Raw genomic sequence first — 22,551 nt, 5'->3', positions numbered from 1 at the left:
GGGACATGCCCCAACCGGGATGTAAATGCGGCGACAAAGCCTGTGATGAGCGTCTAAGTTCTACCTGTCTTTAACGAGCTGATAAGAACCCAGTGGCTGTGAGTATTTGATTCACTCTTTGTATTCTTGGAACGATCTGGGGGAAAGAAGAAAGGCAGCCCGCCTCCCTCCCTTCGGGAGATGAAAGAAATTAACCGTTTAAGTGACTGCTGCTACAACAATCGATAGAAAGTATCTGGAATTTGAAAACTGAGACTGCTGAGATTTCCCTTCGGGGGTTAACTGGGGAAAAAATATCTCCATTTGAAGTTTTGGTCTTTATACTCCGGCTTCGGAGAAATGGCGACGACTTGGACTGTCGTGGGAAAAAATTGAAACAAAGGAAGGAAGAGACAGGAACTGAAATCTGACACTCACCCTCCCTTCTAAAATGCTGGACTTTGTGTTTGCACTGGTATTGAACTCTGGTTTAAAGGATGAGGAAATGCTCACTGTCTTGAAGCTGGAACTGCTTAATCGGAAACTGCAAGTTTTGAGTGGAATTATAAATAAAAAGGACTCACTTTCCACAGAGGAGGCTTTTCAAAAGTTTTATACAATGGAATCAAACCTTGGCAAAGAGCTGGGAGGGGTGCTTGAAGGATGGTTCGAAATGGCTGGGCAACTCCGGGAAAAGGAACTGATTTCTGGGGGTGGCAGCCCTGGAACGGGAAAATTTATAATATCCAGACTCCGAGGTGGCAGCTCGGGGGCAAGGGACATGGAATTAAGATTTCTACAAGAAGAAGAAGTATGGTACAAAGGTACGGAGGAGCCCAGAAAGGAAGTGATGAACACCCTGAAGCTCGATGCTAGGTTTGTTGTGAATGCCTGGATCTGTGGACACTCAGAAGAAGATAATTGGAGATCCGGTTCTGGTGAAAGACAGAAAAAGACAATGGACAGAGGGGGAGTGGGTTGAAGTATTAAATGTATAATCTAAATGGTCTGTCATGGTATCCGAATCGGAGTGTGAAGTCTGTTAATTATAAGTTTATTTTAAATAAGTAAGGAGATATTGAATCTAAGTCAAAAGCAGCATGATAAAGGATAGAAGAAATAAGTTTAGTTATAAGAATATATGGTTAAGATTTAGGTTATAATAAAAAGATCAAGATAATTGTGTTATTTTTAAGTAAAGTTAAATTTTTTTATAGAGAAAAGTTGTTAAGGAAATAGTATATTGATTTAAAACCGAAGGTGAAAAGGCGGGGGAAGTCAAACGTCAAGATTCAGAAGTAGAATTTTTTTTTTTTTTGTAAGATATACAAATAAGAAGAAGAATCCTGACATTATGTGTATTTGTATTTGTTTTTGTATCTGTAGGTGTGGGGTTGGGTTTGTGTTATATTACGAAAATGCTAATAAATTCTGTTTTAAAAAAAAAAGTCTTTCTTAGGGTGATGGCCTTTTTCTACTGTTCTTGGATGTCTATACATTTGTGAAGCTTTATCCTCAGCTTTAGTCTTCCTGGAAGTATCTGATCATGTACCTTTCTGAAATTCACTTCTGCAAGGAACTCTTCACATGTATTGAAATTGAAATTTACTCAAGTAGATAACAACTAGTTCAATAAGATTCACTTTATTGATTTTTTTTAATAAGCTGGAGTTGTGCGGGTAATCGTAGCCTTCTGATTCCCTATCAATTCCATTAACTTCTACTAATAAAAGATGCCAAGTTTTACCTGTCAACTTGTATGGTCCTGTCTTCTCTGTATGCCAATAAAGGTTGATTGATTGATTGATTGAACGTAAGTCTTTATACATTGATGTTTGGTTTCCTTAGTTTTGAAAGGCAATTCAGCTGAATATCTCACTACTACTCTTCTGGTTCTATGATGGCATAGCAAAGTGACGGAGTTCTATAAGATATTGGTTTTGGCTTTGAGAATAGTATATTCAGAGCTTCTCTCAAGGTTTATATCCCCCCCAAAAAAATTATGCTAGGCTTGGGGTGGGGAGTCCTGAAAATGGGGTTAAAATATCATCCACACAGCTGGATAGATTTATGTGAGGTCAAAGATCATTCTGTTAGATAGCAACCTATCAATACTCTTGGGGTGTGAATCCTTATACTAATAAACATTAATGAACATCTCTACTCAGGAATTTAAAAGCATAAGAGTACATTCCTAGTCAGAAAAGTGGAAAAGAAAAATTATATTCAGATATGATAAACATGTTTTCATTTGCAACTCCACGGGGAATTCCCACATTTGAGTTCATATCATACTCCCATTCATTTATATAGTCTATAATTAAATTCTAAAATCTACTGTACAATTACCATTTCCCCTTAGAAAACTAATCTGAGGATGGCACAAAGATGCCCTCTTGCAATCACAGTTATGATGAGAGACTAGGAACAAGCATGCACACGCCAATCTGATCACTTTACTTCATATCTTGGATGTTATGATTCAGGCATATCATCAGATTCACTGAGCATTCAAGTCAGGTCACGAGAATGACAGAGTACATCCTGATAATGATGCAGGTGGAATCATGAGGTAGAGTGAAGGGTTGTGATCAATATGATGGTATTAGTTGTCTTCCTGCTAATACTGTCTCTCATATTGCATGTGAAGATCCCCTTGTTAAATGCAGGATCCATGCTCCACACCCTCCGCTTCAAAATACCGTCAGTCTGGTAGCATCATAATTGGTGGGGTTGTTTCTCAACAGTTTCGTTGTTGCTAACTCAATAGTCTTTCACAACCAAACCTCCAGCAGCATCATTTGAGGATCTGTCGTAAGGAAGTAATCTTGTCTAACTTTGAATTTTTGTTTTTTGGGAATACATTTAGGGAATGCCAAAGAAGAAATATCAAATTTTTGTTGTTGTTAATTCATCTTAGTCTTAGAAGATTATCAAAAATATTTTCTTGTTGCACTGGGAATCCTGAAGAAAGAAAGAAATGCCACAGGACAAAGAAAAATCTATTGTTACCTCTGAGAGTGTTCAGAGCTTCGACACTCAAGGAAGGGAATTTACTTTTTCCAGATCCAATTAGCTCTATTCATATTGCCCCCCTGGAAGATAGATAGCATATCCCCCACCATTGTACCAACCACTGGTCCAAATATACCTCTCAACTATGACTACTATCGTTACTACTACTGTTAAAAATTGATGATATGAGATTCTATCATGCATTCCTTTGTCACATTTTTTGAATTTAAGGTAAAAAGCCAGAGTAGAAAGAATTTTAGCTCTTCTTTCCTTTACAAACTCCTGCATCTCACCCATCTCCAACAGGTCTTTCCTTTCTTTCATCATATGCATATTCTCACACTTACAGCTTTGTTTGCTTTCCATTCCTTCTAATATTTCTGTTACTTGATTTCAAACAGAGCAGTGATTTTTGTTTTTGTTTTATTTACATTTCATGAATCTTTCCATTTATGAGAGGTACCATAACTATCTTAATGCATCCCTTTCTATTGTATTAAAATTGACTGGATTCTTTCTTTCCTTCTTTTTTCGTTGCAGAAGTGTGTATTTTTGAAAGAAAATTCATATCACATTCCGTGGCTATCATTATGAATGTGCATAGTGTAGGGTTAGAGCATCAATAGATGTATCAATGTGAGTGTGTTTTCCATTGTGTCAATCATAGTAATATACCTATCAGTACCAATTTTGTGAAGATATATGCTGATATAGTTGATTGTTTACCTTTTCCCACTTCAAAAGGCATATAAATTGAGACTGATGAAGCTGATGCAGAAAAAAATTGCAACAATTTATTAAGGGAAGAATATGTATCTGATTGTAGTTGTAACTCTTGTTCTAGTGTGGTGCCCAAAAATTACCAGCACATCCTGGCCTTGGCATTTGCAGTACTGGAGATAAATGAAAACCCTCAGCTATTACCAAATGTCACCTTGGGCATCTGTATCTATGACAGCTATTTCAATGCGCAGAAGACTTATCATGCTACTATGCTACTTACCTCCACATTGGAGGTATTTGTCCCTAACTACTTATGCGACACCCAAAAACATTTGATAGCAGTCATTGGAGGACTGGATTCGGATACCTCTCTTCATGTGGCCACTGTATTGGATATCTACAAAATTCCACAGGTAAGGGATATGTGTATTCCGAGTAGTATAAATGCTAGTGGTAAAATGAACTAAACAACTAGAGACCACAACAGCTCTTTTCAAATTCAATGAAATGTGCACATAATATTTCCAAGAAGAAGGAATCAGGCCCATTTGACAGTCAGCATGTATTGATTGATTGATTGGTTGGTTGGTTGGTTGATTTGATTTGATTTCTATCCCAGCACTCCCCCAAAAGGAGCCCAGGGTGGCAAACATCAAAATGTAAAAACAATATGTTAAAAATAAAATAGAAACACAGTTAAAACATTTTTAAACCACCTTGGGGAACATGTATTTTGAATATCATGTATCTTAAAAGAGATTTGTCCTTGGCTATCTCCAAGATACACTAAATAATTAACATCTTCATCTTCCTTCCAAGTTTGAGCTGGGGCGCAAAATTATTGGCTTGCCAGGCCAGACGTGGTGACGAACTGGCTCTTAAAGGAACAGTGGTATTATGAAAGACCCACTTGAGAATTGCTAAATATTACTGGTATTCAGTTATAGAAGGGCAAGGAAAACAGGAAGAGAGCTAAAAAGGAAAGGGGAAACTGATACTGAGTAAATTCCTAGTTGTCGTGAAGAAATAAGGGAATGATGTAACAATATACTGTAATTTAAAATAAATAAGCTTTTACTAAACCCAAGTAAAAGAATTCCCTTAAAAAAACCACCCCAGTGCAATACCTTTAAAACAAAACAGAAGGTGTGCAACCGTGCATCCCCATTAAACTTCCAAATTTATTTTCATAAACACTGTGTGTCCTTAGAATATGGCAGAAGCAAGGCAACAAAGATGGTAAATGCATCTATGTGGGGTGGGTGTTGTATAATTTAGGAGCTGCCAGTGAGAAATCCCTTTCTCAGGTAATTATTCCCTGCCATGGGAGGAACTATGAAAACATAAAAGTGATATATAATTACAGTACTGTGGGCACTTGGGTTGCGAACGTGATCCGTGCGGGAGGCAAGTTTGCAACCTGCAGCACTGCTTCTGTGCACGTGCGGGTCACGATTCAGCACTTCTGCGCATGCACAAACACTGAAACCCGGAAGTAACCCATTCCAGTACTTCTGGGTTTGGCGCGGTGCACAACCCGAAAACGTGCAACCTGAAGCAGCCATAACCCGAGGTATGACTGTATAATAATAATTTTCACACACATGTCCTCTTTCATCTTCAGCTAACATTCAGTCCTGCACCAGTGATGAATGATAAAACCCCAGGCCTTTCCTTCTACCAGATGGTCCCCCAGGAAGCCACTCAGTATGAGGGCATTCTCTCTCTGCTTCTGCATTTCGGGTGGACGTGGATTGGGGTCATTGTTATGGATAATGATAATGGAGAAAGATTTGTACAAACTGAGCTTCCAGTCTTTTCCCAGAAAGGTGTTTGTTTTGCCTTCATAGAGAGAATCCCCACACTTTCTTTTGTCACTGAATTTATGGACATCATAGAAGATGGGGTCAAAATAAATGACAGTATGCTGGGCAGCAAAGCAAATGTAATAGTGATCTATGGAGAATCTTATTCCATGTCATTTTTTAGATGGCTTCCATTTTTATCTGTTGAAAATAAATTAAGGGGGAAAGTTTGGATAGCTACAGCCCAGGTGGAGATCAGTGCATTTCACTATCAAAGGCATTGGGATGCAGAACTATTCCATGGTGCTATAGCCTTCAGATATCAGTTCAGTTATTTACAGACATTTCACAAGTTTCTTGAGAAGAGAAATCCTTTAAACGCAATAGAAGATGATTTTATAAAGAAATTCTGGGAGACCGTATTCAGCTGTGTCTTCTTAAATACCATTGGGAATGATGCGGATGGAGATATTTGCACAGGAGAAGAGAAGTTGGAGAGCCTCCCTCTCCCTTTTTTTGAAATGAGTATGACTGGGCACAGCTACAGCATCTATAATGCAGTCTATGTATCTGAAGAAGTGTGCATGCACACGAAAGCTCATACCAGCAACTAACTCAGTTGGTCTCTAAGGTGCTACTAGAAAGAATTTTCGATTTTGCAGTCTATGTAGTGGCCCATGCTTTACAAGCCATGTTCTCATCCAGAAGGACATATGGCACAGTGATAGCCAGAGGAAGACCTGAACTTCAGAATCAACTGTTTTGGCAGGTAATTTTCCACACATTCTCATTTGGTAGCACACTGTCTTTTGAGGGTAACCAAAGATACTAATTTGTGCATAAAATTCTCCCTATGTACACATTTTCGTATTCCTTTCTCTACCCACTTCAAAGAAATGAAAGAATAGCCTATGCTTCAGCCAGCCTTCCTTTTATGTGTCTTTTTAGTATATATGAATCTACTGAAACTACAGTGTATAATGGGCGCTTGTGATGTTTTTTAGCGATGACTAATTCTTCGGCCAAACAGAGTACCAGATTACTGCATTGCTGGGAACTTGACTATATGACACTTGTGTCCCCTTCCAACTCTACAATTCTATGTAGTCAGGAGTGGTATGCTGCACATGCAGCAGCACAGCTGGATGTCTTCATCTGCCCCAGCTGCAATAAAACCTGCCTCTTCCATATCGGTTTCTATAGCCATAGCAGGAGCTGGAACCTCCCAAAAGTTTGACCTCACTCCCAGAGGCACAGTCCTACATTGTTTCATGCCAACCATGTAGTCATAAAAACACAGCTCTTCTTTAAAAAATATGTAATTGTAATGTGTCGTTTTTTTAAAGTTCAACATTTTACACACTACTGTATTTTGTTGTTCAGTCGTTCAGTCGTGTCCGACTCTTCGTGACCCCATGGACCAGAGCACGCCAGGCAGTATCCCTGCCAAGAAAACTCCATGGACAAAGACACTACTGTATAAATGCAACTATTTATTTATTATTTTCTTTTTATCTAGCTCCATCACTTTCTCCAAAGTGTTTCGTTTAATAACAGTGCTGGGGACCAGATTTCTTTTGATGAAAGTGGAAAAATGATAGCTGCATTTGATGTTATAAACTTGATTGTTTCCTCTAACCAATCCTTTCATAAAGTAAAAGTTGGTAGGCTTGATCCTCATCCTCTTCCAGGCCAAGTGTTGACCATCAATGAGAAGGTCATAAGGTGGAACAGCTTGTTTAACCAGGCAAGTACTAACTGTCAGTACATTGCAAACTATTTCTGATTTGCAATGTTATTTCCCTTTTTAAATGATTACGAAATAAAAATAAGTAGAAATAAAACCAAATATATGCAAATAAATAAAATAAAACATTAATTGTATACAAACAAGCATGAACACATTTCCATTTTTTGAAGGCAGAAGCTTTTCTTCATCCAGTCACAGGTAACTATTGTTGTTAAGCAAGACCCTTGAAAGTTATTCTTTTCACTAGCATAATGAAACCATTTAATTGTAAAAATCCTTATTTTACATAGGGCACCATAAATGTCAGGAGTCCAGGTTCCTAGCTTGATAACTTAGTAAGCATAGGTAATTAAAAAGGAGGATTTGTTGCAAAAACAAACAGATAGCTCCAGACGGCTCTAACACAGCCTGTGACCCTTCTGAAGACTTCTTCTGGTTGTTACAGAATATATTGAACCGTCATCCCTTATTTCTCTTGTTTTGCTTCCTATCTGGCAGCCCTCCCATTCGCTGACTCTTCAAACTTATTGGATTAGCTCCAGCCTCTTCCTATTCTGACAGACTGTCTATGTGTCTGTTCACTCCTGTTTGAACTTCCTGAGAGCTTTGGCTGTATTTCAGCCTCCTACTCAGTTGTTCCCTCAGCAACCGGCGTCTAGAGGAGTTTCTACTGACCGCTGTGTTGTTTGCTCATCCTCCGTCAAATCTATGCCTCTCTGTTCTGCACAGGCTGTAAAGTTCCACTAGGAGCTGGCTCATTCCTAACAATAAACCTCTGCTTTGCCTTATTTGCTATTGAATTTTGATAAATAGCAAGATGTAGGTAATTTCTCCCGTTTGTAGTCTTCCTTTCAGAGTCAAGTAACAATTATTTTGTATCCCCACATGCAATACCTTTTAGAAAACGGCTTTGAGGTATTTTACAATGCAGTAGTGTATAAATTTTAGGAAATAAATATATATATTCCAGCTATTTATAATTTCTCATAACATAATGGCTTCCTTATTCTCCAAGAAATAAGTCCCCAATATCTTAAGGATCTGAAGCTCAATTTTCTTGTCCTTTTTCATTTCTGGATTAGGCACAACCTTTATCCATATGGACTGACAGTTGTTACCATGGTTATAGCAAGAAAGTGAAGGAGGGGGAGCCATTTTGCTGCTACGATTGCATTCCATGTCCAGAAAGGAAGATTTCAACTCAGAAGGGTAAGACATATACTTATGTCCTCTCCTTCATACACCTTTATCACAAGAATCTTCTCCCAATTTCAACCCTCAGGTCCATGCAGCTGATTGTTCACAGTTATAATATCCATCACCCATGGTGTGTTATTTTTCTTAATGCCAATTAAAACCAATTATAAGAAGAACCTCCACATCCAAGGGCAATGGGGGGGGAGGTTTGCATCATGTGAAGTGCATAGCACCCAGTGCCCCCTGCCCGTCCCCCATGGTGAGCCATTGAGGCGCTGGCAGATTGCCAGTACCTCCCATGCCCCGAGAGTTTTATAGAGCATGATTTAAACCCTTCCATTTCCCCTTTTCAGCCTATTCTTCTCTGCAATGTTGAGAGAGCCATTGCTATGGCACGATACAGGTACCGGAAGCCTGAAACAAAAAGTTTTGAAGGTAATGGCCACTCAGCAGTATTCTGGATGGGCAGGGGTTGTGGCCCAGCAAATTCCCCCCACCTCTGAAAACCATTTTCTTGTGTCTGGCCATTGGAACCCTCCACAGCCGGCCATCAGAGCTTGCAGGATTGCCCCACAATATTGAATCTGAATTGGGCAAAAATGCTTTCTCACGGGGGCAGTGGTGGAGCAGCAGACTGTAGTGAAGACTGTAGTCCACCTCCAGAGTATTTAAGCCAATGGTATTCACCAGTTTGGTCAGCAGAGCAGCAACCTTCCCTCCAACAACATATATACTGTATCTTAGTTCTTTGGTTTTTAGACCTCAATGTGGTGTAAAATGATCATCGTATTCTTGGTCAGGAAGGAATTTGCCCTCAAACAAATTGGGCCTGTTGTAGCATTTTTTTGCCTTTATCATAGGAATTGTCACAACTAGCTAAGCCTAGCAGGACCTAGCTAAGGATAGCAGGACAGCTTACTCTATAGTATTAACTCCCTCATGTGTTAAATTAGACTTAAGTAAGTTGGTTACTTCTCCTTGGGAAAGTTGGTAAGTTCTCCTTGGGAAAGATGGAGGGCACAAGGAGAAGGGGACGACAGAGGATGAGATGGTTGGACAGTGGTCTTGAAGTGACTAGCATGAGTTTGGCCAAACTGCAGGAGGCAGTGGAGGATAGGGGTGCCTGGCGTGCTCTGGTCCATGGGGTCACGAAGAGTCGGACACGACTGAACAACAACAAGTTGGTTATAGAAGACTGGTAATCCCACAGTGCCATCATTACATATCTTTATGTACCAGGTGAAAACATCCCTCTTCAATCAGGCTTTTCTCTCATAAAACAACCTATGGCCCTTTGAATGAATTATGTTATATATTCTGTTTTTAATTGTTGTACCCCACCCCATGATGTTTGGATGAAAGGCGGTATGTAAATTTTATAACAAGAATTTGTGTACCTTTGCTTTTCAGATATGTATGACTGTTATGACTGCATGGACAAAAGCTATCCCAACATGAAGCATGACTTTTGCATACCCAAAGCTAGGACATTCTTATCTTATAAAGAACCTCTGGGGATCAGCTTAAGCCTCTTTGCACTTTCCTTAGCAGTAATAACAGCTCTGGTGCTGGGAATAATTCTGAAGAACCACAACACTCCCATCATCAAAGCCAACAACCGGAACCTCACATACATTCTCCTGATTTCCCTTCTGCTTTGCTTCACTTCTGCATTGCTTTTCATTGGCCATCCTGAACCTGTGACATGTCTTCTGCGACAAACTGCTTTCAGCATCATCTTCTCAGTGGCTGTTTCTTCTGTGCTGGCAAAAACTATCATGGTGGTTCTGGCATTTATGGCCACAAAGCCAGGAAGCAGGATGAGAAAATGGGTGGGGAAAAGCCTGGCCAACTCCATTGTTGCATCCTGTTCCTTTGTGCAAGCCGGCATTTGCAGTGTGTGGCTGGCAACCTCTGCCCCATTCCCAGATGTGGACATGCACTCACTGACTACAGAAATTATATTAGAATGTAATGAGGGATCTGTCATTTTATTTTCTTGTGTCTTGAGCTATCTTGGCTTCTTGGCTATTGCCAGTTTTGTTGTGGCTTTCTTTGCTAGGAAGTTACCGGACAGTTTCAATGAAGCCAAGTTCATCACTTTCAGCATGTTGGTCTTCTGCAGTGTGTGGCTATGCTTTATTCCAGCTTATCTGAGCTCCAAGGGCAAATACATGGTGGCTGTGGAGATCTTTTCTATTTTAGCTTCCAGTGCTGGGTTGCTGGGTTGCATCTTTGCACCCAAATGTTATATCATTTTGTTGAGGCCTGAGCTGAACAACAGGGGACAGCTAGTAAGAAGATAAGACCGAATAGCATGCTTTCCGTTACAGTCTGTGGTCTGGATGCATGTGTGCACACATGCACACACCTTTCTGATATGTTTCTCTTTCTGGAGCTGTTCAATATACATTTTGCTCAAAATCCTCCATGCACTTACTAGTTTGAAATACATGTGAAACTCAGAATCAACTCTCCCGTCCCCCAAGGGAAATGTTACGTATGTACAGAAGGTATTTTTAAGTCAGACCAATTCAATAAAAATATAAAATGGTGACTATTTGGTTGCTAAATTTCTGAAATTCAATATGTTATGAAAGATTTGGGCACTGAATTCTTACCAAAATGGCAGTAAATGTAATTACTGTTACACAAATCTGGTAATATGTCAGATTATACAGAGAATCATAACATTTTAAAGAAGAACATAGTAGGAATTCAAGAAGAGACCATCAAGCCTTCTAGTTTATTTTTTTGCTGTGATATCTCTCTATATCACGTGGATGTGAGTATGGAACAACTTGCCCAAAGTCGGATTACTTACAGGCTTATAGAAGCTTACTGGAATTGGCACTTATACCTATTCAGGCTGGCAATTTGAAGGATTGTGACAACAGGTGACTGATTGGTGGATAAACCCACCTGTCCAACAAAATGGCCTTTTCAGGAATGTAAGGGTGGTGTTCAACTAGTTCCTAATGCACATGACTAACTTAGGTTCATTAATTTCAGTGGGTCTGCTCTGAGTTGAACTTATTTTGAATCCCACTCTCAGGATCCAGCCCAATAGTGGAAAGGGTTTCTCACCTCTGGCTTGCTATTAGTACATGTGAAAAGGATCTAGGGGTCTTAGTAGACCACAAACATGACATTACTCAACAGTGTGATTCAGCAGCAAAAAAGCTAATGCTATTCTAGGTTGTGTGAATAGAATTGTGGTGTCCTGATCAAGGGTATATAACAGTACAACCCTATTCTGCCTTGGCCAATCTGCACCCTGTGTACTATGTTGAGTTCTAGGCACCATAATTTAAGCAGAATATTGACCAGCTGGAATAAGTGCAGAAGAGAGTGACCAAGGAACTCTTCACATGTACTGAAACTGAAATCTACTCAAGTAAATAACAACTAGTTCAATAAGATTGACTTTATTTATCTTTTTCACAAGCTGGTGTTGTGTGTGTAATTGTAGCCTTCTGTTTCACTACGATTTCTGTAATGTTTTCTTAATAAAAGATGCCAAGTTTTACCTGTCGACCTGTATAGTCTTGTCTTCTCTGTGTGCCAATAAAGGTTGATTAGTTGATTGAACAAAAATCTATATACATTGATGTTTGGTTTCCTTAGTTTTGAAAGGCAATTCAACTGAATTTCTCACTACTTCCCTTCCAGTTCTATGATTGTATAGCAAAGTGACAGAGTTTTATAAGCTAAGGGTTTTGGGTTTGAGGATAGTATATTCAGAACTTCTCTCATGCTTTATACTGCTCACCTCAGCTATATTAGGCTTGCAGTGGGGAGTCCTGAAAATAGGGTTAAAATATCATTCATACAGCTGGACAGATTTATGTGAGGTAAAGGATGACTGCGAGTTGGCGCTCTTGGGTGGCAGTTTCAGGCCTTGGGCAGAATCCTTTAGTTATCTTCCTAAATGGGGGGGGGGCGTGGGGTGGTGACTCCATGCCCCCAGTGTGGCAGCAATACCAGGGTTCCCCGTTAAAGAGTTATTAGGGGGAGGCATTGGCCATACGCCGAGAGATTGTCATTGCTTTCCCCCACCAGTGGCAGCAAATGGGGGGCAGGCTATCTGCTTGAACATATGTTCTCCAGTTCTAGCCCAATCCCCACATATTCTGGATAACCCCGAAGTTTCCCAGATCCCTGGCTGGGGGCTGGGAAGGATAAACGCTCAATGCCTGAGCCAAGGTCTTCCTACATCTGAATCTTAATAAAGTTGTGACCAATTTAATCCCATAGCACATTTTCTTGTGTCATTATTCCACTCCGGGGTTGCCTGGGGGTTGGGGGACTCCGTCTGTCCACACAAATATTATAGAACATCTCAGGCATTTAAAAGCTTAAGTGTACATTCCTAGTTAGAAAAGTGGAAAAGAAAACTTCTATTCAGATGCGATAAACATATTTTCGTTTGCAATTCCACAGGGAATTCCCATATTTGAGTTCATATCATACTCCCATTCATTTATATAGTCTATAATTAAATTCTAAAATCTACTGTACAATTATCGTTTCCCCTTAGAGAACTAATCTGAGTATGGCACAAAGATGCCCTCTTGCAATCACAGGTATGATGAGGGACTAGGAACAAGCATGGACACGCCAATCTGATCACTTATACTTCATATCTTGGATGTTATGATTCAGGCATATCATTCGATTGACTGAGCAATCAGGTCACGAGAATGACAGAGTACATCCTGATAATGATGCAGGTGGAATCATGAGGTAGACTGAAGGGTGGTGATTAATATGATGGTATTAGTTGTCTTCCTGCTAATACTGTCTTCTCATATTGCATGTGAAGATCACCTTGTTAAATGCAGGATCCATATTCCACACCCTCCCCTTCAAAAATACTGTCACTCAAGCAGCATCATAATTGGTGGGGTTGTTTCACACAGTTTCATTGTTGCTAACTCAATAGCCTTCACAACCAAACCTCCAGCAGCATCATTTGAAGATCTTTGGTAAGGAACTAACCTTTTCTAACTTTTCATTTGTTAAATCATCTCAGTCTTAAAGGTAATGGTAAAGGAACCCCTGACCGTTAGGTCCAGTCATGGATGACTCTGGGGTTGCGGCTCTCATCTCGCTTTATTGGCCGGGGGAGCCAGCATACAGCTTTCGGGTCATGTGGCCAGCAAGACTAAGCTGCTTCTGGTGAACCAGAGCAACGCATGGAAACACTGTTTACCTTCCCGCCTGAGCAGTACCTATTTATCTACTTGCCCTTTGACGTGCTTTCAAACTGCTAATTGGCAGGAGCTGGGACCGAGCAACGGGAGCTCACCTCATCACGGGGATTTGAACTGCCGACCTTCTGATCGGCAAGCCCTAGGCTCTGTGGTTTAACCCACAGTGCGATCCACATCCCTCAGTCTTAGAAGCTCATAAAAAATATTTTCTTGTTGAACTGTAGAAAAGGTAATACATTTAAGGGAATGCTGAAGAGAGAAAGAAATTCCATAGGACAAAGCAAAATTTGTTGTCACCTCTGAGAGCCTCTACCAGGAAGTTAACAAGCTTTTTCCAGATCCAGTTAGCTGTATTCATATTGCCTCCACCCCCGGAAGCTCGATAACACATTCCCCACACAATTATACCATCACTGGTCCAAATATACCTCCTCAGCTATGACTACTATTGTTACTGCTACTGTTAAAAAATTATATGAGATTCTGTCATGCATTTCCTTTATCACATTTTTTTTGTATGTAAGGTAAAATCCAGAGTAGAAAGAATTTTAGCTCTTCTTTCTTTTTCAACCTCCTGCATCTCACCCATCTCCATCTCCTGTTTCCTTTCTTTCATCATATACATATTCTCTGCATTTACACTTTTCTTTTTTTCCCATTCCTTCTGATATTTCTGTTACTTGGCTTCAAACAGAACAGTGTTTTGTGTTGTTTTTTTCCATTTTATTTACATTTCCTGAATCTTTCCATTTATGACAGTTACCATAACCATCTCAATGCATCCCTTTTGCATTGTATTAAAATAGACTGGATTCTTTCTTTCTTTTTTCCTACAAGTGTGTGTTTCTTTGAAAGAAAATTCATATCACATTCCATGGCTATCATTATGAATATGCCCAGTGTAGGGTTAAAACATTAATAGATGTATCAATGTGAGTGTGTTTTCCATTGTGTCAATCATAGTAATATATCTATCAATACCAATTTTGTGAACATATATGTTGATATAATTAATTGTTTACCTTTTCCCACTTCAAAAGGCATATAAATAAATAAAGACTGATGAAGCTGATGCAGAAGAAAATTACAACAATTTATTAAGGGAAGAATATGTGTCTGATTGTAGTTGTAAACTCTTGTTCTAGTGTGGTGCCCAAAAATTACCAGCACATCCTGGCTTTGGCATTTGCAGTACTGGAGATAAATGAAAACCCTCAGCTGTTACCAAATGTCACCTTGGGCATCTGTATCTATGACAGCTATTTCAATGCGCAGAAGACTTATCATGCTACTATGCTACTTACCTCCACATTGGAGGTATTTGTCCCTAACTACTTATGCGACACCCAAAAACATTTGATAGCAGTCATTGGAGGACTGGATTTGGATATCTCTCTTCATGTGGCCACTGTTTTGGATATCTACAAAATTCCACAGGTAAGGGAGATTATATATATATATATATATATATATATATATATATATATATATATATTAGTAGAATGAACTACACAGCTAGAGACAACAACAGCTATTTTTCACATTCAGTGAAAATGTACTTAATATATCCAAGAGGAAGGAATTACCGTATTTTTCGCTCCATAAGACGCACTTTTTTCCTCTTGAAAAGTAAGGGGAAATACCTGTGCGTCTTATGGAGCGAATGGTGGTCCCTGGAGCTGAGTTGCCCAGGGGCCAAAAGCAGATTGTGCTTTTTATTTTACAAAGAGAAAAGGGAGTGTTGAAAGGACCCCGCTCAGCAGCTGATCAGCTAGAGATCGGGAGAGAGATAAGAGTCCCGGCTCCCTTTCAGCCCCGCCCTCCTTTGTTGAATGTGCTGCAGAGGGAGGTTGTTTGTTTCCCCAGGACATGTGACTGGCTGATTAGATTATCTGTCTGGAAACAGTAGAAATGGCTCCCTTTCCTTAAGATTTTTTCAGAAATGTGAGTTAAACCCCATAAAAATGGGGCTTTTCCTCTTTGCTTTTCCCCCTTTGCAAAAAAAGCTGCAAAACCTTTAGATGATCCTAAAAAAAACAACAACCAGGGCTTTTCCCTTTGCAAAAAAGCTGCAAAACCTTTAGTTGGTCCTCAAAAAAAGGCCTTTTGCCTTTGCAAAAACAGCTGCAAAGCTTTTAGCTGATCCTCAAAAAAAAGGCCTTTTGCCTTTGCAAAAACAGCTGCAAAACTTTTAGCTGATCCTCAAAAAAGCCAGGGCTTTCCCCTTTGCAAAAAAGCTGCAAAACTTTTAGCTATTCCTCTAATAAACAAAACAAAACAAAACAGGGCTTTTAGAGGAGGAAAACCAGAAAAAAATTTTTTTTCTTGTTTCCTCCTCTAAAAATGAGGTGCGCCCTATGGTCCGGTGCGTCCTATGGAGCGAAAAATACGGTAGGTCCTTTTAACAGTCAACATATATTTATTTATTTATTTATTTGATTTATTTATTTGATTTATTTATTTGATTTGTATCTCAACATTCCTCCAAAAGGAGCCAAAGGTGGCAAACATTCAAATGTAAAAACAATATGCTAAAATAAAATAGAAATATACTTAAAATATTTTTAACCCAGCAAAAAACATGCTCCCCAACCCACATTGGGAAACATGTATATCCGAATATCATTTTGTACATTTTCCATCCAATATATGTACGTGATCTCTAAAAGGCCTTGGAGAATCTGTATATCATGAAAAAGTTTTGTCCCTGGTTAATCTGTAAAATACACTAAATAATTCAAATCTTTAGCTTCCTCCCAAGTTTGAGCCCCATGAATTTTGTACTTGCTCTCAAAGATTAATAAGATCTTGTTTGATGAAAGGAGAGCTGAGAGAAAATGCATTCAATGGCTCTCCAACAGGTACATGGTGCTAGGCTTTGTTGGTGGTTTGAGGCTGTCTACAGGATGTTTCATAACTGCCCCAACTGGCTATAATACCTGTGATTACTGTTTTTACGGACTGCTTCCTCTTTCCCACTGATACACAAAGGTAGATGCTGGCCAGGGAGACAAAGAGCTGGGGCGCAAAAATTCTTGACTTGTCAAGTCAGACGTGGTGATTGTATACAGTGGCCAGGGAACTGGCTCTTAAAGTAACAGTGGTGGTATGAAAGACCCACTTGAGAACTGGTGGATATTATTGGGACTTCAGTTATAAGGGCAAGGGAAATAGGAGGAGAGCCCAGGGCAAGGGAAATAGGAGGAGAGCCCAGAAGTTGATACTGAATAAATTCCTAGGTGTTGTCTTGAAGAAATAAGGGGAAAACATAACAATACAATTTAAAGTAAGTAAAGTGTTTACTGAAGCAAGTAAAAAAAAAACCCCCTCAAAAAACCACTCCAGTAAAATATCTGTGAAACAAAACAGAAGCTGTGCATCCCATTAAACTTCCAAATTTAATTTGGGTAATACTGTGTGTCCTTAGAATATGGCAGAAGCTAGGCAACAAAGATGTTAAATGCATCTATGTGGGGAGGGTATTGCATAATTTATTAGCTGCCAAAGAGAAATCCCTCTCTCAGGTCATCAATCCCAGCACTCCAGAGTTGGGAGGAACTATCAAAACATAAAAGTGATATATAATCACAGTATAATAATAATTTTCACACACATGTCCTCTTTCATCTTCAGCTAACATTCAGTCCTGCACCAGTGATGAATGATAAAACCCCAGGCCTTTCCTTCTACCAGATGGTCCCCCAGGAAGCCCTTCAATATGAGGGCATTCTCTCTCTGCTTCTGCATTTTGGATGGACGTGGATTGGGGTCATTGTTATGGAGAATGATAATGGAGAAAGATTTGTGCAAACTGTCCTTCCACTCTTTTCCCAGAAGGGTGTTTGTTTTGCCTTCATAGAGAGAATCCCCACACTTTCTTTTATCACTGAATTTATGGACATCATAGAAGATGGGGTCAAAATAAATGACAGTATGCTGGGCAGCAATGCAAATGTAATAGTGATCTATGGAGAATCTTATTCCATGTCATTTTTTAGATGGCTTCCGGTTTTATCTGTTGAAAATAAATTAAGGGGGAAAGTTTGGATAGCTACAGCCCAGGTGGAGATCAGTGCATTTCACTATCAAAGGCATTGGGATGTTGAACTATTCCATGGTGCTATAGCCTTCAGATATCAGTTCAGTTATTTACAGACATTTCACAAGTTTCTTGAGAAGAGAAATCCTTTAAACGCAATAGAAGATGATTTTATAAAGAAATTCTGGGAGACCGTATTCAGCTGTGTCTTCTTAAATACCATTGGGAGCAATGCGGATGGAGATATTTGCACAGGAGAAGAGAAGTTGGAGAGCCTCCCTCTCCCTTTTTTTGAAATGAGTATGACTGGGCACAGCTACAGCATCTATAATGCAGTCTATGTAGTGGCCCATGCTTTACAAGCCATGTTCTTATCCAGAAGGACATATGGCACAGTGATAGCCAGAGGAAGACCCAAACTTCAGAATCAACCGTTTTGGCAGGTAATTTTCCACACATTCCCATGTGCTAGCACACCGTCTTTTGAGGGTAACCAGAGATACTAATTTGTCCATAAAATTCTCCCTGTGTTCACATTTTCATATTCCTTTCTCTGCCCACTTCATTGAAATGAAAGAATAGCCTATGCTTCAGCCAGCCTTCCTTTTATGTGTCTTTTTGGTATATATGAACCTACTGAAACTACAGTGTATAGTGCATGCTAGTGATGTTTTCAGTGGTGACCAATTCTTCGGCCAAATTCCATTCCTTCCAAACAGAGTACCATTGTTATTACTGCATTGCTGGGAACTTGAGTATATGACACTTGTGTCCAATTCCAGCTCTACAATTCTATGATTCTATGTAGTCAAGAATGGCATGGTGCACATGTAGCAGCACAGCTGGATGTCTTCATCTGCCCCAGCTGCAACAAAACATGTCCATTCAATATTGGTCCCTATAGCCATAGTGGATGCTGGACCCTCCCAGAAGTTTGACCCCACCCGCAAAGGCTCTATATAGTCAGAAAATTGCAGCTCTTCTTTAAAATATGTTTCTATGGTGTCTTTTTTTAAGTTCAACATTTTACACACTACTATATTAATGCAACTATTTATTTATTTTATTCTTTTATTTTAATTTTTTCTAGCTCCATCACTTTCTCCAAAGTGTTTCGTTTAATAACAGTGCTGGGGACAAGATTTCTTTTGATGAAAGTGGAAAAATGATAGCTGCATTTGATGTTATAAACTTGATTGTTTCCTCCAACCAATCCTTTCATAAAGTAAAAGTTGGTAGGCTTGATCCTCATCCTCTTCCAGGCCCAGTGTTGACCATCAATGACAAGGTCATAAGGTGGAACAGCTTGTTTAACCAGGTAAGTACTAACTGTCAGTACATTGAAAACTTTTTCTGATTTGCAATGTTAAATTTTACATAGGGGACCATAAACCTCTGCTTTGCCTTATTTGCTATTGAATTGTGATAAATTGTAGGTAATTTCTCCCAATTGTAGTCTCTCTTTCAGAGTCAAGTAACAATTACTTTGTATCCCCACATGCAATACATTTTGGAAAGCTGCTTTGAGGTATTTTGCAATCCATTAATTAAATATATATGCTCTAGCTATTTATAATTTTTCATAACATAATGACTTCCTTATTTTCTAAGAAATAAGTCCCCAAAATCTTAAGGATCTGATGCTCAATTTTCTTGTCCTTTTTCATTTCTGGATTAGGCACAACCTTTATCCGTATGCAGTGAGAGTTGTTATCCTGGTTATAGCAAGAAAGTGAAGGAGGGGGAGCCATTTTGCTGCTACGATTGCATTCCATGTCCAGAAAGGAAGATTTCAACTCAGAAGGGTAAGACATATGCCCTCTCCTTCATACACCTTCAACACAAACCTAGTTCCATGCAGCTGATTGTTCACAGTTATAATGTCCATCTCCACTGGTGTGCTATTTTACTTAATGCCAATTAAAAACAATTATAAGGGGGGTTTGCATCATGTGAAGTGCATAGCACCCAGTGCCCCCTGCCTGTCCCCCATGGTGAGCCACTGAGGTGCCAGCAGATTGCCATTACCTCCCATGCCCTGAGAGTTTTATAGGGCATTGTTTAACCCCTTCCATCTCCGCTTTTCAGCCAGTTCTTCTCTCCAGTGTTGAGAGAGCCATTGCCATGGCACGATACAGGAACCGGAAGCCTGAAACAAAAAGTTTTGAAGGTAATGGCCACTCAGCAGTATTCTGGATGGGCAGGGGTTGTGGCCCAGCAAATTCCGCCCACCTCTGAAAACCATTTTCTTGTGTCTGGCCATTGGAACCCTCCACAGCCGGCCATCAGAGCTTGCAGGATTGCCCCACAATATTGAATCTGAATTGGGCAAAAATGCATTCTCACAGGGGCAGTGGTGGAGCAGCAGACTGTAGTGAAGACTGTAGTCCACCTCCAGAGTATTTAAGCCAACGGTATTCACCAGTTTGGTTGGCAGTGCAGCAACCCTCCTCCAACAATATATACGGTATCTTAGTTCTTTGGTTCTTAGACCTTGCTGTGGTGCAAAATTGTCATCGTATTATTGGCCAGGAAGGAATTTGCCCTCAAACAAAATGCCTGCTGTGGCATTTTTTGCCTTTCTCAAAGCAACTGTCACAACTAGCTAAGCCTAGCAGGACCTAGCTAAGGATAGCAGGACAGCTTACTCTATAGTATTAACTCCTTCATGTGTTAATTAGACTTAAGTAAGTTGGTTACTTCTCCTTGGGAAAGTTGGTAAGTTCTCCTTGGGAAAGATGGAGAAGCAGGACAGCCTGTTATATAGCACTAACTAAAGAAGCAGGACAGCCTGTTATATAGCACTAACCACATCATGTGTTACTTAGACTTAAGCATATTGGTTACAGGAGACTGGTTATCTCATAGTGCCTTCATTACATATCTTTAGGCACCAGGTGAAAACATTCCTCTTCAATCAGGCTTTACTCAGATTGAACAATCTATGGCCCTTTGAATGAAATATGTTATATATTTTGTTTTTTATTGTTGTACCCTAGCCTGTGAGCTTTGGATGATAGGCAGTATATAAATTTAATAACAATAAATTACCTTTGCTTTTCAGATATGCATGACTGTTATGACTGCATGGACACAACCTATCCCAACATGAAGCATGATTTTTGCATACCCAAAGCTAGAACATTCTTATCTTATAAAGAACCTATGGGGATCTGCTTAAGCCTCTTTGCACTTTCCTTAGCATTAATGACAGCTCTGGTGCTGGGAATAATTCTGAAGAACCACAACACTCCCATCGTCAAAGCCAACAACCAGAACCTCACATACATTCTCCTGATTTCCCTTCTGCTTTGCTTCATTTCTGCATTGCTTTTCATTGGCCATCCTGAACCGGTGACGTGTCTTCTGCGACAAACTGCTTTCAGCATCATCTTCTCAGTGGCTGTTTCTTCTGTGCTGGCAAAAACTATCATGGTGGTTCTGGCATTTATGGCCACAAAGCCAGGAAGCAGGATGAGAAAATGGGTGGGGAAAAGCCTGGCCAACTCCATTGTTGCATCCTGTTCCTTTGTGCAAGCCGGCATTTGCAGTGTGTGGCTGGCAACCTCTGCCCCATTCCCAGATGTGGACATGCACTCAGTGACTACAGAAATTATATTAGAATGTAATGAGGGATCTGTCATTTTATTTTCTTGTGTCTTGGGCTATCTTGGCTTCTTGGCTATTGTTAGTTTTGTTGTGGCTTTCTTTGCTAGGAAGTTACCAGACAGTTTCAATGAAGCCAAGTTCATCACTTTCAGCATGTTGGTCTTCTGCAGTGTGTGGCTATCCTTCATTCCAGCTTATCTGAGCTCCAAGGGCAAATACATGGTGGCTGTGGAGGTCTTTTCTATTTTAGCTTCCAGTGCTGGGTTGCTGGGTTGCATCTTTGCACCCAAATGTTATATCATTTTGTTGAGGCCTGAGCTGAATAACAGGGGACAGCTAGTAAGAAGATAATACTGAATGGTATGCATTTTATTATTGTCTGTGGTCTGGTAATATTTTACATTATACAGAGATTCATAAAATTTTAAAGAAAGTGATAAGAATTCAAGAAGATTGTGACTTGGCTAAAATGAGCTTGATTGTAGGAACTTAGAGAAGCCTGATGCTATTCAGCAATTCAGGCTAGTAATGTGAAGAATCTTCTGAAGGAACAGCTCAAGCTGCACCTACAAAGTGATTTGTTTTTGTTTGTCACTTGATGTAACCCCACCTGCCCATAAAAATGGCCTATTGAGTGGTATTCTATCATGTCTGGATTTGGGTTTGGTTATCCCTGAATCCACCCATGTGAAATTGGTACTATTCTGGAATGTTCAATATGCTTCAGTTTGGGTTAGATGCGGAATGGGACATGCCAAATGATGCATTATTTGTGTGTGATATAATCAGATCTTGGAGGAAAGATGTTCACAAAATCCTATGTAGAAATATTGTATCTATATATATGAAAATGCAGCATATATTAATTCAGAATTTGTATATTTACACAGAAAGCTTAATATCTCTCCATTGTGCATAAACTTTGTCAAGTTACAAAGAAAAAGATCTGTGAGTTTGTTCATTTGTTTAAAATGAACTGCTTATAGTTTTTAGCAGAATTGTATTAAAACAATTATGGAATAGCAGCAGAAGTATGTATGGTTGGGATTTTTTTTCCTTTGCATTTTAAGGCAATACTGCATGATTTGCACTGTTTGAAACCAATACAGGAAGTAAATCACAGCTATCCTTTGAAATTAGTACTTCTCTGAATTGTGTGATGCAGTTCTCCAACCAAACTATATGAACAAAAATGAAATAAATGAGGGGGAATTGGTT

General features: G+C 39.6%; 1 protein-coding gene across 1 annotated transcript; it reads left to right on the top strand.

The window, feature by feature from the left end:
* The first annotated feature begins 2,546 nt into the window (after nt 1–2,546).
* Nucleotides 2,547–21,684, top strand: LOC117057798 (vomeronasal type-2 receptor 26-like). The gene is made up of 9 exons (XM_033168638.1): nt 2,547–2,551; nt 3,839–4,130; nt 8,823–8,904; nt 13,295–13,457; nt 14,831–15,122; nt 17,319–18,167; nt 18,815–19,042; nt 19,403–19,529; nt 20,789–21,684. The coding sequence occupies exons 1-9, from the start codon at nt 2,547–2,549 to the stop codon at nt 21,682–21,684; spliced, it is 2,934 nt and encodes a 977-aa protein (XP_033024529.1).
* Nucleotides 21,685–22,551: the final 867 nt, after the last annotated feature.

The sequence above is a fragment of the Lacerta agilis genome, chromosome 14, assembly GCF_009819535.1.
Source record: "Lacerta agilis isolate rLacAgi1 chromosome 14, rLacAgi1.pri, whole genome shotgun sequence".
Classification (NCBI taxonomy): Eukaryota; Metazoa; Chordata; class Lepidosauria; order Squamata; family Lacertidae; genus Lacerta; species Lacerta agilis.
The sequence above is the reverse complement of the archived record's forward strand: the minus strand, read 5'-3'. Positions and strand labels throughout refer to the sequence as shown.

Excerpts from the sequence above, each read along its gene's own strand:
- LOC117057798 (XM_033168638.1), top strand. Across the intron at positions 4,131-8,822 it reads ATATCTACAAAATTCCACAG|CCTATTCTTCTCTGCAATGT; the intron begins GTAAGGGATATG and ends TCCCCTTTTCAG. Across the intron at positions 19,530-20,788 it reads GAAGATTTCAACTCAGAAGG|ATATGCATGACTGTTATGAC; the intron begins GTAAGACATATG and ends TTTGCTTTTCAG.